This window comes from Crocuta crocuta, unplaced genomic scaffold, assembly GCF_008692635.1.
Source record: "Crocuta crocuta isolate KB4526 unplaced genomic scaffold, BGI_CrCroc_1.0 scaffold290, whole genome shotgun sequence".
In the NCBI taxonomy this organism is placed as follows: domain Eukaryota; kingdom Metazoa; phylum Chordata; class Mammalia; order Carnivora; family Hyaenidae; genus Crocuta; species Crocuta crocuta.
Window position 1 is genome coordinate 8,323,907 of NW_027527429.1, and position 14,309 is coordinate 8,338,215.

The window sequence follows — 14,309 nt, forward strand, 5'->3', positions numbered from 1 at the left end:
CTCATTAACCAGCGAGGGAGAGAAGGAACGCAGGGTGACAAGACAGAGGCCCAGTATTTGTAACCAGAACTCAGGANGTGCTCATAAGCAGGGGAGGGGCAGAGAGGGGGAAGAAAATCCCAAGCAGGCTCCATGATCAGTGCAGAGCCCGATTCAGGGCTTGACTTCACAAACCGTGAGATCATGACCTGAGCCCAAATCAAGAGTTGGACGTTTAGCCAACTGAGCCACCCAGTCACCCCTATTTTTATTTTTTCTTGTGTGGCTACTAGAAAATCTAAACCTACAGATGTTCCTGATGCTAGATTTCTCTTAGACAGGGCTGCTCTAGACCTACACAGAAGTCTTGTTCCCTCTGACTTACCCTTCAATCCTGGTTCCCCTCTTTGGTGCCGGCACGTGCTGGGCCAGACCAGACTGAGGGGCAGAGGCTAAGGGTGAGACCCACTCCAGTCAGGGAGCAAGGGGCTTGGAGTGGCTGCCCTGGCAGCCAGGAGTTCTGGAACGGGCAATATACCCGGGACAGCCGGTGGCCAGGGTTAGAATAGACTGGAGTCGGGGAAATGATCTGAGAGGGATGATTAACCAGCTCATAACCTTGCTCATTAACCAGCGAGGGAGAGAAGGAACGCAGGGTGACAAGACAGAGGCCCAGTATTTGTAACCAGAACTCAGGATGAGAGCTTAGTCACAAGAAGTGACTGGTTCCAAAGGAATGCAGAGCAGGATAGGAACAAGCCTGACTTAAGACTTAACATCTGAACTCCCCCTGGAGTGTGTCTGAATGTCACCAGCCATGGAACATGCAGGTGTGGATCTGCATTTGAAGCAGGAGCCCTTGGCCGGGGCTGGGGAGCTCAGGGAGGAAGCCAGATGGGCCCTCACCAAGCCCTGGAGCCACGGTGGCCCTAGTGCCCAGCCCAACTTTGGGCCCAAGCAATCCCACACACCAGTCCCTTCGGTAGGTCTGTGAAGCATGGCATGGCCCGGTGGGCAGCTCTGTTTCTGCTCCAAGTATAAGTTAACCAGAAGGCTCTGGCTCAGGGGCCAAAGGCATCTGAAGAATTCATACAGGACCCTGGTTCATTTCCTTTGAACTCTGAGATTACACAAGCAACGGTCTGTCTCAATCCTTGATCCACTAACACAAAACCAGGTCAGAAGGGGGTTGCGCAGCCTCTGGGTACGAAACAAAGGGCTCTCTCCACTGCGCTGGTTATGTTTGCCATCCAAACAGGGCAAAGTGCAGGCCTCCTGACTACAGGGAACCCGACCCCGCAGCACGGTTCTGTTACACTTGGAAGTGTAGACTGCCATCGGGTTAACATGGCTGTCAACACCTTTCCCAGTGAGGCTGGGCCCTGGGTTCTCTGTCTGGCTTAAGAGGGGCTTCTTTCGAGCACACAGGTTGGGGGGCCTCAGCACGCAAACCCCTTTGCGGTTTGCCTTGTTTTTGGTTTGACAACCAAGGGATTCCTCCCATGTGGTAAATCCTGGAGACAAATCCTTTGAGAGGAAACAAACCATGACACCAATGATAAAGGTTCTTTGAGACTCAGGCAAGGCCATTTGATCTCATTAAACATGCTCATATGTGCACACAAACACACACATCTTGTTAAATACCAAGCTAAATGCTATCTTTTAAAAATATCTCGTTCCAAATATTTACTTTCCAGCTATAGGTTTTCCAATTCTAGCCAATAGGGTGGTGGAGGTGTCATCCAGGGCAGCACCGGAAGTCTTTCAGGCCAAACTATTCCAGAAGCTCCCACCCTTTGCCCAGATGCTCTGCTCCCAGGGGACCTTGTAAGGAACACCTCATGAAAATGAAAGGGAAGATCCACTCTGGTTTTGATTAGACAGCAATGAGGTACTGTTTGGTTTTATTAGATACAAGGAATTATTAATTCCAGTCAGAAGCAGCACAATTACCGCCATATTAGAAGGATTAATACCCAAGTCCAGACCGTGACTTGACCAGAAGCCTTTGCCAATGGCTCCTGGTACCACTGACCTAATCCGGGGCCTCCATTCTCTGGCCCATCCCGATCTTCATGCCTTGGAAGAGTTCTTGGAAGAGATCTACCACCAAGGTCATCCCTTCCAGCACCTATCTCTTCTGTCTGCTAGAAAATATCAACTAGACTGTTCCTGAAAGGACAGTGCTTATCTTAGCCATGTGTCAAGGAAACCAAGCTAGATCCGGAAGGATCTCAGTCCTGTTTGCCTGTTGGGAGGCAGGACACAAATCTCAGTAAAGACCTTCTCTCTTCAACTATTCACCAGAGATACTGAAAGCAGTGAAAAAATAATATGTAAACCACCCTTTACACCACAGGCTTGCAAGCCCATATATTCTCCAGAATCAGGTGGAAGGCATATATGAGTAAAATGCAGTGTGTGTGAGTGAGGGTGTAGATGGGTGGGAGTGAGCCTCCTATCAGGGGAGAGGGATTGTAGCAAGCTGGAGATGATGGCAAGCCCCTTCCTCCACCTAGAAAACCAGCTTTTTCATGTGCAGTCTCTCAAGTCTCAAATATTGTTAACAAATACAAAAGGTTTTTGAACACAGCAGAGGCTGCTGCCTTGTAACTTCTGCCTTCGATAACTTCCTAACGTAATAAAAGTTCCCCTCCTCCCACTAAATGATAAAATTCCAACCCGATTATTACAAAGAAATTCACAGAGAAATAGAAAAATATAGCAGCTTCAAAAATACCAGTCTCCCTGTTTTCAAACAAAATCAAAAGTGAATCCATTGAGTTCATTCTGGCAGAGAAGGAGGTCAGCTGGGCCCACTAATGGTAAGGCAGCCTTGCATTATTAAAAGGACACCTGCTGCTAACCAAGTCCCAAATAAGATGTCACCCTCTCTGCCCTCACACTGCCCCCTGAGGCAGAGAGGGGTGGAATTAGGCTGCTTATTATGAAGAATGAATTGAAGCATAGGCCCAGGAGAGACTCTCCTTGAGCTCATACAGCCCCTCAACCACAGTTCCACATTTTGGTACCAGAAATGGAAGCTGAAACAACTATTGGAAGTCACGCAGCAGCAGCAGAACCCTGGCCAGAAACCTGCCCCACTGGACATGTGCTGAGCAAATCGTGCACGAATGAATGAATTCAGGGACTTCTCTTGGATAAGTGCTTCCTGCCAGGGAAAATCAGGTGATGCTCTTGCCACTGCAAAGACTGTATTAACTCCAGGGGCAGGGGAGGAAGGCAGGGCGGTAATGCAGAGTTCCTTGTACAAGGGAACAGATGGCTTTCCTGGCTTTTAAGGGAAAATCATCGACCCTGTCTGACTCAGACAGAGGAAAAAAGATTCAGGAACTTGGCACCTCTGGGCTGGGTTTGCTTTGACCTTGGACAAGGGCCTGAGATCGAGAGAAAGTCCCATGTTCTTACTCCTACCTTTCCTTGTTTGGTGCCCTGGGAAGCTCCTAGCATTCTTATTCTCAAAGGATTTGGCACAGAAAGTCAACGTCAACAGGAGGAAGAGAAAGGGCGTGAAAGCACTTGGATGTCTTATCTCTGGCCCAAGAGGCCCCCAGGGCAGCAGTGTAGTCTTTATTTTGGCTTGCTCTGGGAGCCAGGGTCTCAGGAAGCCCAACCTTCTCTGCTCTGGGGGACTCTTCCTAGAATTTCACAGGGAGAAGGGATTGGCTCATCCAGCATTTTCAAAGGTGCCACAATGGGCAATTTGGGCAGAACAATTCTTTGCTGTTGGAGATTGTCCTATACATCGTAAGGTGCCCACTAAGTGCTAAGGGTACCTCATTGTTATAGTAACCCTCCCAAAACACACACACACACACACACACACACACGTTTCACTGCTGCCTAGAGCAGCAGCCTGGCCCTTGGGTGAGAGCCCCGGGGCCGGTAGCCCCCGCAGGTGTTTGAGAAACAGAGGCCGCTAAGGTTCAGCGGCATGTCCAAGACCACTCCCCCCAGATCTGATGACTTCTGGTCCAGAGTTCTTTCCAGTCACACTTGAAATGATGGATGGTCATGCAAACACACCACAGGCTGCCACAGCACCACAGAGCCTCAAAGTAGACAGCCGTCTGTCCCAAGGGGGCAGAGAAACTGAGGTACAGAAAGAACAAATACCCTCACTGTGATCAGAGAGTGAGCAAATGTGAGGAGGGGGCAGGTTCCAGGAAAATAAGTTTTCTTAGCTGGCTCAATGCGGCAGCCCCCTGGCAGCGGGGCCTTTCTGGTTACCACCATTGCAAGGTCACCATGGAGGCAAGGGGGCTCAGTGAGAGGGTGCCAGTGCCCAGAGTGCAGGTTCGAGCCCAGGCAGCCTGGGTGTCTGTCCTTCATCTTGAGCCTCCAGCGGGCTCAGCTGGAGCGTGAAGAAATCCGTCACAGGCTCTCAGCCCCTTTCCGGAATCCTCACAATCTCCATTGAGAAATACCTCCGTCAGCGCCAGCTCCTCCTCAGGGTCTCGAAGGTGATCTGGAACACAAGAGCAGGAACCACCCAATCAGAAGGTCAAGTTTAGAAGTGACTAGGCTAGAAATGAAAGGGAGAGAGCTGGCCCCAGCAACAACCTACTTAAAAACCACAGTGAAATACATATCAACAACCTAAAAAATGTACATACCCTTGACCCAGCAATTCCATTTCTAGGACTTTATCCTATGGAAATAATTAGGGATAATTAGTGGAGCTGCTGCGGGCATCTTGTTACCAGCCCAAGGGTGAAACGACAGTGAGGGCAGCCCAGCAGAGAGAAGGAAGGAACCTGGGCCCCTGAATCGACCAGCTCTGAAGCTGATTCTACCACCAGAATGTCTTTTAGGTGAGATCCTGAATGCCTGTGCTGCTATGTTTGGCTCCTCTATCTGCAGCTGAAAACATACATACTGATTTGATTGTTAACCCTGGCTCGCTCACATGATGGGATTCAGACATTAAAAATGATGCACGAGGCACGTGCTTGGGTGGCTCAGTCAGTTGAGCATCTGACTTGAGCTCAGGTAAAGATCTCATGGTTTGTGAGTTCAAGCCCCGAAACAGAGCCTGCTTTAGATCCTTTGTCCCTCTCTCGCTGCCCCTCCCCCACCTGCACTCTCTTTCTCAAAAATAAAACCTTTTTAAAAAAATGATGCGTAGGGGTGCCTAGATGGCTCAGTTGGTTAAGCATTCGACTCTTTGTTTTGGCTCAGGTCATGATCTCATGGTTCGGGGGATCAAGCCCCGCATGGGACTCTGCACTGACAGCACAGAGCCTGCTTGGGATTCTCTCTCCCTCTCTCTTCGTCCCTACCACTCCCCTGCATATGCACGCATGCATGCTGTCTCTCTCAAAATAAATAAACCTTGAAAAAAAGACACATAAAGTTCCATAGAACTAAACACACACACACACACACACACACACAAGTAAAACTGGGGGAATCTGAGTAAGATCTGTGGATTGTTTCAATGTCAATATCCCAGTGGCAATATTATCCTATAGTTTCACAAAATGTTACTGTTGGGGGAAATTGGGCCAAGTGTACACAGGATGTCTTTGTATCATTTCTTGCAACTGCATGTGAATCTACAATTGCGTACTATCCCTCCAAAAAGAGAAAAGATGTTGTTGATATGTAATCACTGCAATGGAGTATTGTAGTCACAATATGTAAGCTGATTCCAAAACAGTATGTATAAATCTCTGCCTGTATAATCCTATATTTATATGTTACATAATTGCCTACACATAGTCCATGAATGCAATTTTCCTTTTAATACATTTGCTTCTACTTGAGATTAAATAATTTGTTGTATGCTATAGAGGCACCTGGGTGGCTCAGTTGGTTAAGCGTCCGACTCTTGGTTTTGGCTCAGGTCATGATCTTAGGTTCATGGGTTCGAGCGCCGCATCAGGTTCTGTACTCTCAGCACAGAACTTGCTTGGGATTCTCTCTCTCCCTTCTCTCTGCCCCCCTACCACTCTCTCTCAAAATAAATAAATATACTTTAAAAAAAAGAAGAGCATGTGACTCTTGATCTCAGAGTCATGAGTTTGAATACCAAGTGGGGTGTAGAGATTACTTAAACAAATAGAACTTAAAAAAAATTGTTGGGATGCCCGAGAGGCTCAGTCAGTTGAGCATCCAATTCTTGATTTCAGCTCAGGTCATGAACCCAGGGTCGTGGGATTGAGCCCCATTTCAGACTCTGCACTGAGCATAAAGCCTGCTTGAGATTCTCTCTCTCTCTCTCGCCCTCTGTCTTCCCCAACCCGTGCACATGCTGTGCGTACTCTCTCTCTCCAAATAAAAAAAAATAAATTAAAAAAATAAAATTAAAAAAATGTATTATATGCTACAGAGGGGGAAGTTATCCAAGATTTATGTAAAATTGTTTAGGATTCCTTTGCTTTATTATTTTTTTCCTTTGGTTTCCAGAAATATCCAAAGTGATGACTGAAAGGTTGAAGTTAACATTATTGCAATTAAACGTTTTAAATACCTGATGCATTTTGCAGATAATCCCTATATTATATAGAAGTGTAGTTATTAAAATTTAAATAACCAAGGAGATCTAGATAGGTAGATAGACAGAATGGTCTATACCAAAATGCAGATTATAGTTAGTTTTGAATGACAGAATTAAGCAAATGACATTAATACTTGTTTTCCTTTTCCAATTTTTTTGAGCTTTCACCTGTGATAGGCAGAATTCTAAGATGACCCTTAAAATTTCCACCCCTTGGTGCACTCATCCTTTCTAATCTCCTTTGAGTGTGGGTGGGATCTGTGAATCCCTTGTATTGGGTACCATATATGACAAAGGCGACATTTGATGATTAAGTGACATAACAGAAGACTAGAAATTGAATTCTAGTTGGAATTCTGCTAATTGAAGAGGCCGTTGTTGTGTTGAGAGATGTGTAGGGGAGTGGCTGTGAGAGCAGAGAATAGCCCCAGCTAACAGCCACCAGGAAGGCAGGGGCCTCAGTCCTACAGCAGCAAAGAAGTGAATTCTGTCCACAACGAAGTGAGCTTGAGGGACTCAGGCTCTAGAAAGGACTGCAGCCCGGCAGACCCACTGATGCAGCTTTGTGAGGCCCTGAACGGAAGGGCCAGCTAAGCCCTGCCCAGGCTTGTAACCCATGGAAATCGTGAAAAATCAACGGGTGTTGCTTTAGGCCACTAAGTTTGTGGTAACTTGTTATGTGCCAGCAGAAGGCTGATACTTCACCTAATGATATTTTTTTTAACATAAAGAGCACAATAAAAGTTTGTTTTAAAATATTGGCCCCGGAGGCACCTGGGTGGCTGAGTCAGTTAAACGTCTTACTTTCGTGAGTTCGAGCCCCACATAGGGACTCTGTGCTGACAGTGCGGAGCCTGCTTCAGATCCTCTGTCCCCCCCTCTCTCAGCACCTCCCTCGCTCTCAAAAATAAATAAACATTTTAAAAATGTTTTTAAATAAACAAAACATTGGCCGTTGTTTCTGTAACAGAGCCGTACCATTCAGTACACTTTGGGGGTGCGGGTCACATACATTCAGCTGGTTACGACTTCCTCCCGCGGGTACTTCCTATCTCCGTCACAACAGCCTCAGTGCCTACAGAGTGCTTCGTGGACTTTGCAGGACTGTCTTCCCTCCCGTTTCCCTTTAGTGGCCTGATGACCCTACCCTAGAAATGGCTTCAGGCTGAGCTCCTTCCTCTCCGCTCCCAAACTGCGGGCGTTGGGTCCAGGCTGCCCATTGTTTCTCCTGGGACTGGGCAGTCCCCCGCTACCTGGCTCCTGTCTCTCCTGGCTCCACAGTCTGTCACCTCTCCCAAACACCTCTCCTCCAGACAGCCCCGCTCAGAAATGGCCAGCGGCTCACTATTCCTGAGACACTTGGGTCCAAGGGCCCAATTTGGTCTAAACTCTCCTCTTCAGCCTTAGCCCAAACCAGTCTCCCATACCTGCCCCTCCCCCCTCCCGACAAGGGGCTCCTTTTGGGAGCGTGGCATCATGCCATCGAGCCTCTGTTCACAGTACTTCTCTCTAACTCTTCCCTTTTCTGCCCAGGACAATCTGCAGCCCCTAGCTGCGTCGTCACTTGTTCCTGATACTCCCTGGATCCTCAGGGGAGACGGAATGCGTCGGGCTGCAGGTGCCCCGCTATGCATGTCGCGGACACCCGCAGGGCAGCCCTGCCCGCACCAGCTGCCTTCACTAGTCAGGGACCCACGGGGCGCGAGCCCTACGGGGGAGCCTGTGTGCCAGTTGCCCCGTGGCAGGGGCACCTCACCTCGGTCACCTCCATGCCCCACACATGGCAAGCGCCCCATGGGTGTTGGTGCACTCTGTCCCTAAGGTCCCTGTGACCACATGACCATTCCCATAATCCCAAGCACCCGGCCCTCAGGGTCCAGAAGGCCAGGAAGGCAGCGCACTCACCCTGAGCTGGGTCACTGGGGGAGGTGGCATCTGGGTCCTTCCCCCGGCTCCAGGGACCCCAAGAAAAGCACGCCAACAGCGCTGGGAGGCCCGGTCTCTCCCAGGCTCCTGCCACTAGAAAGAACACAAAGTCCCAGAGGCAGCAGGTGAGGGTGCTTGGCAGAACTGAGATGATCTGTTCAGCAAACCAAGAGCTTCAATTATTAACTGCCCTAGTTTCTGTTTGATTAAAGAAACAAGGATTTGATTTATAAAACGAGGGGGGGAGTTTTTATACTTAAAAAATTGAGCCCCCTCGCAAAAGGTTGCTTTATATACATTATGTTACTTTATCTTCTCAAAACCCTGTGATATAGGTATTGTGCGGGGGAAACGGTGTAACACAACTGACATGAAACTAACAGTTACACAGCACCAAAGAAAATACTCAAAGAGCAGAACTTCTCCCCCTGGGTTTTAGTTCAAACTACCCTTTAATGGGAACAGATTTAATCTTTTTTGATAATTACAATAAAACAATTACATGTTGAGTCTAGTTTTCCTTATTATACAGCACCACCTCAATTTCAGAGAGTCCCAACTCTCTGGAGTAAGGCCAATTGGAACATAAAATGTCCTGTTCATAAATCCCTCCTCAGGACCTATTTACTCTTAATTTGCACCCACTCTTAACAAGACCGGATGCTTAGTTGGATTAGGATTAGGACCCTCGGTTGAATTAAACATAAACTAGGCAAAGGGTCACTGCCAAAAGGCAGAAATCTGAAAGTGTAATAGCTATGAGGCCATGAGGAAACAGACTGGAAAACTTTAAAAAGCTAGACACAGTTGCTAGCAAAACCTTAGAAATGAATCCACAGTGCCACCCACTCCAAAAACCCTGAAGCAACCAGTGAGCAATAAATTACAATTATACTCATGACTTCTGGCCATGAAAGGTTTCTTTGTTGTTGAGTATGTTTTTATAAAAGTAGAAATGAGTTTAAGCAGCAGAGAAGGATTCCCTTGCAGAGTGTTAAAACTTCTTAACTGTTAGTATGTAACAGGAGTCTGCATGCCAGGCAGGGTGTTGGGAAATGGGAATAGAATAGTGATTAAACTCATGAAGGAAAGTGACAAAACCACGTGGTTAAGAATTCTGGGATTTCACTTACAAATTTACAAGTGGGAGTAGGGAGGGTCAGGGAAGGCTTCCTGGAAGAGGAAGTCCAGTCCCAAAAGATGACATGGGATTGGTCAGGTGAAGAGGAGGATGGGAGGAATGGCTTTCATGTGAGGCACCTGCATTCAAGGCAACTGTAATGTGTACAATAACTTAGGAGGCCAGAGCACACCTGGCTCTGGGGAATTAAACGTTGTTCCTGGAGAATGGAAGAGGGCTAAGAGACTGAGAACTCAGAATTTTCTAGGCACCGGCTCATTAAGGGCAGAAAATTTGGTTGTGTAAATTCCCCCCTTTGCCCCATGGGGCCGGGTCAGTGACGGGACTGGCATCAACCGTCACAATACCAGCCCACCTGGGGACATTCCCCTTGTCTTCCAGGATACTGGTTGTAGAGTGTCTAATGTAGCCGGCTAGCTCACAGATTCAAGAGAAAGGGGGTTGCAGGCATGTGGGGGAAGGCTGGTGCAGGCTCTAGGGCCGAGATGCACGGCCTCCACCCAGGCAGGCCAGGCAAGCTGGTAAGTCTCTGGCATTTGTGACATCAGAGGTCCCACGTCTCCTTGCTGGAAAAGACCCCCCTGCAAGCCTGGCATCTCCTAGCTTCTGGGTAACACACCAGTGCCCAGGGAAGCAGAACACAGTCTCTGTCTTCATGAACTCTTTAGCAAGAAGGGAGGGCTGGAGGGCTGGGGGGGGGNAGGGATCGGGGAATGCAAAGAACAATCCTCAGCTTTGCCACATCCAGCTATACCTAATGTCTGTACTTCAATCCTGAGACACAGAAAAGCCCTTGTGAAACCTGCACGGGCTGGAGGAGATTCCGACACTGCTGCTGACGGCAGTAGTCACCCGGGCTGGGAAAAGCCCCTCACCCCCTTCCTCCCGCTTCAGGAGAATGTAGAGAGAACTGCAGCAGTAGGTGCGCACAAACAGAGTGGGTAGCCAAGGAGGAGTAGAAAATTCTGGGTCCTCAGTCGCTCACACCCTTTCCCCCTACCTCCAAGTCTCGGCATCTATTCCTTGCCTTCTTCCGATGATACGCCCGTGGCGCTTCCGCACTGAGCCTCCCGGTCGCACCCCTGGCTGCACAGCGTCCTAGACGCTCCCGCTAAGGCCACCCCCCTCGTCCCAGTTCTGCCCTCCTCCCCACCTTTAAACTTGGACGTCCTGAGGCTTTCTCGCCTTCTCTCCGTCCCCTCCCCAGCTCCCAGCCCAGTCCGCGCTTCTTTCCCCCAACTTCCCCTGCCTCGAGCTTGCCTGCTCGGCTTTCCCAAGCCCTGCATCTCTTACGCTTTCTGGATCCTTCCGGGCACAGCCTGGATCCCGTGCCCAGGGCCCGCTCCGCGCTAGCTGGAAGACNAGTTAGATTGGTTTGAGACCTGGGACAGATTCTTCTTCTCGCCCCTCCCCCCCATATATGTATTTATTTTGAGAGAGAGAGAGAGAGAAGGGGAGGGGCAGAGAGAGGGTGAGAGAGCCTCCAAGAACGTTCCACACTGTCAGTGTGGAGCTTGATTCCGGGCTCTGACCCACCACCATGAGACCATCGCCTGAGCCTGACAGTTAATGACTGAGCCACCCAGGTGTCCCTGGCACTTCTGTGGGTAGGCCCTGCCTCTAACTACGCTGCTTAGGAGTTGGTGGGGGGGCACCAGAGACGGAATGCAGAGAAGGGGGTAGGGAGGTGAGAAAAGAGGCCAAAGGGGGATTTCTTCTCTTACTTCTGTAAGAGCTCACCTTTTGGGCCTTAGCATTTAACAAAAGCTAATTCAGGGGCGCCTGGGTGGCTTAGTCGGTTAAGCGTCCGACTTTCGCTTGGGTCATGNACAGGGCAGTGCCCTGGGCACTGGGCACTGGTGTGTGTGTGTGTGTGTGTGTGTGTGAAAACCGAGAAGGCAGACAGCTTTACTCCACTGGAGCAGAAAGCTTAGGAAGGCAGACGTGGGCACTGACGGCACTCTGATCCCAGCAGGGGTAGTGGTGGTTTAGGGGTGACAAGGGGATGCCAGTAGACCAGGTTAGAAGCAGGGGTGCATTTACTTTCATTCTAAGGGTCTAGGTCAGCTTCGTCCAATGGAACATTCTTTGATGATGATAATATTTTATATTATCTATACTGTCCAATGCAGTAGTCACAAGCCACACGTGGCTGTTGTTACTTAAAATCTGGCTAGAGCAACTGAGAAGCTGAACTTTACATTTATCTCATTTTAATTAAATGTAAATAGCTGCATGAGGTTAATGGCTGTGGCAACAGACAGTGCTTTACTTCCCTTCTGTTACACTGCATAGACGAAAGACCCGTTTGGGTCAATAGCATGTTCACACTCAGCTCTCTCCTTCACTATATAACTCCCAATCTGCTATTCAGCTCCCCTATTTCCTAACCCCCCTNGGCTCCCACCCCCTCCTCCCGGTGCTTCAAGGGCGGCTCCTCCCGCAGTGACTGTGGCGACGCGGGGACCGAGCCGTCCGTCCGCGTATCCATGCACCCATTCATGCATCCATTCAACAAACACAAATTGAGCACCTACTAGGAGCCGGGCAGCCAAGAATAAAGACAGAAAACGACGTTAACAAATGCGTCTTCACAAGTTAGATTGGTTTGAGACCTGGGACAGATTCTTCTTCTCGCCCCTCCCCCCCNGGTCAATAGCATGTTCACACTCAGCTCTCTCCTTCACTATATAACTCCCAATCTGCTATTCAGCTCCCCTATTTCCTAACCCCCCTAGAATTATGCTGAAATATCTCCTCCTAAAGAACTTGTATGGCCATTTAATAAAACACACCTATTTTGAGCACCTACTGTGTGCAAGCACTGGGGATTTGAAGATGTGCAAGCAGCCCTGCCCTAAGTCAAACTATTCAGCAGTGGTTTTATCCAGCACTTGGAGTAAGGCCCCCATATNCCCAAGGCCCCCATATCTTTGTTGTGAGTCTAGTTGATATAAACCTTTCCCCCCTGGGTACCGTCTTTGTTCAGGGCACAGAACTGGGGGCTTGGGTGGGGAAAGCCCAAGATTTGGAGCAAGAAGCCCTGGGTCAGAATCAGGTCTGGGTTTTAGCACCAACTCAGTGATTCAGTCCCTCAACTTGTATTTACTGAACATCTTTGCCATGTACTGTGGCCCAGTGCTGGGGAGACAGCTGTGAACAGACCAAATTCCTGCCTTCCTGGATAGGCTGCTCTAGTGGGGACTTGTAGGGACAGAGATAAACAAACACATAGATAACAGCTTCGGATGGTGATCGGTGCTATGAAAAAAGTAATGCAGAGCTGACAAAATGGGCATGTACTTGAGATGCTGGCCTCTTCCTGTGAATACATTCCTGAAGATGCTACAGAAACAAGGCNAGCCATGAGAACTGCTCCCCCAATCCTACCTCCTTGGAGGCACCAGGTGGTTGGGTCATGGAGTGTGCGAAGGAAACAGCAGTCTCTTGCAGGTGAGGGCTGGGGGCCATAGGAGGGAGTAGGAGGAGTGAATGCCTTATAACATGTACTTTTCTCTGCCCACATTGGTTGGATAGATCATTGCCCAGCCCCACCCCCATCCTTATCGCCACCACTGCCATCACGCTCTGAGGCAGAAAATAGTTGTGCTAGCCAGGACCCGTAACATCCGGTTGGAGTTTGAAGCGTAGAACAACCGGACCTGGCAGCCCCTAGCAGTCCAAGCCCTTCTTCCCCCTGCCTGGGTCAGAGCATTCCAATCACATGACCTTGATCATGAAAAGAGTAGTGGCTAGGGGAGAGTGTGTAGAAGTTCCATGAGAAAGGTGCCTGGTAAGGGTCAGAGGCGGTCCGAGGGACCCAGAGGGAGCCAAATTTATGCTGTAATGCTAGAGGCAATTCCCTTGTCCCCACCTCCACCCTTCCCTTCTTTGAGCTCCCCAGGAGGGATACAAGAGAGAATTTAGGCTTTAGCCTCTTTCTAGGTAGCTGATATCCAGGGGAATATCAATCACTGGGAAAACTAATCAGACTTCTGGAAAGTATAAGATAAAGCAGATTTAATCAAGACATGAATTGATTCATTTCAGCTACTAATAGTGCAGACTTCAAGTAACAGCTACTGATAATACAGACTCCAAGCGCAATGAAAATTTATTTTTCCCTTTTGTAGAAGTGTGGGGGTAGACCATCATGGTCCACATAGTAGCTTTGTATCATTAGTTCTTGAGGACCCAGGTTTCAATCCAGACCACTATTCCCCCATCTCATCCTCGTAATCCAAACTGGCAGCGACTGCACCAGTCATCACATCTGTATTCGAGGCACCCAGATAGCAGAGGGCTGAGGAAGGAACAAGCATCAGATTGACTTCAGATTTCCTCACAGCAACACTGGATTTAAGACAATAGTTGAATCATATTTTTAAAGTATCAAAGAGAAAGAACTTTGAACCTAGATTTTGATTTCTAGCTCAATTATCAGGTATTTGAAGGATCAGAAGATTTCTCACAAATAGTCACGCTTTGAAAACACTGTTAGAGGAAGCCCTCCAACAAAAAAAGAAATAAATACAGGGGTGCTCAACAGTAGTAAGAGGGATTAAATCACTCGTTTAAATCACTCTTGTCTAAGTAAATGTGCAGTGCAGAGCCAGCAAAGCATAGCCTGGGTACATAGAAGCTGAGGAGATGACAGCCTGTGGGAGTCCCGCCTAATGGAATGGAACCCATCTAGGTCACTTCTTTGAGGAAGAGGGGAAGACACAGCAGCGGACC

General features: G+C 48.7%; 1 protein-coding gene across 2 annotated transcripts; it reads right to left on the bottom strand.

Moving 5' to 3' along the window:
* Nucleotides 1–1,852: 1,852 nt before the first annotated feature.
* Nucleotides 1,853–13,037, bottom strand: CUNH2orf72 (chromosome unknown C2orf72 homolog). 2 transcript variants are annotated; one of them, XR_013333710.1, is made up of 3 exons: nt 12,963–13,037; nt 8,411–8,524; nt 1,853–4,471 (listed from the first exon to the last, which is right to left on the bottom strand). XR_013333710.1 is itself a non-coding variant. In XM_077758098.1 (3 exons), exons 1-3 carry the CDS (start codon nt 10,586–10,588, stop codon nt 4,332–4,334), a joined length of 270 nt encoding a protein of 89 aa, XP_077614224.1. In that variant the 5' UTR covers nt 10,589–10,624; the 3' UTR covers nt 1,853–4,331. The 2 variants fall into 2 exon arrangements, 1 of the variants encoding a protein (XP_077614224.1); XM_077758098.1 differs by lacking the exon at nt 12,963–13,037 and adding an exon at nt 10,573–10,624.
* Nucleotides 13,038–14,309: the final 1,272 nt, after the last annotated feature.

What these genes read in the sequence shown, in the direction of transcription:
- CUNH2orf72 (XM_077758098.1), bottom strand. An exon ending in CCCCAGTGACCCAGCTCAGG is followed by an intron (nt 4,472 to 8,410) that starts GTGAGTGCGCTG and finishes CTTGTGTTCCAG; the next exon opens with ATCACCTTCGAGACCCTGAG.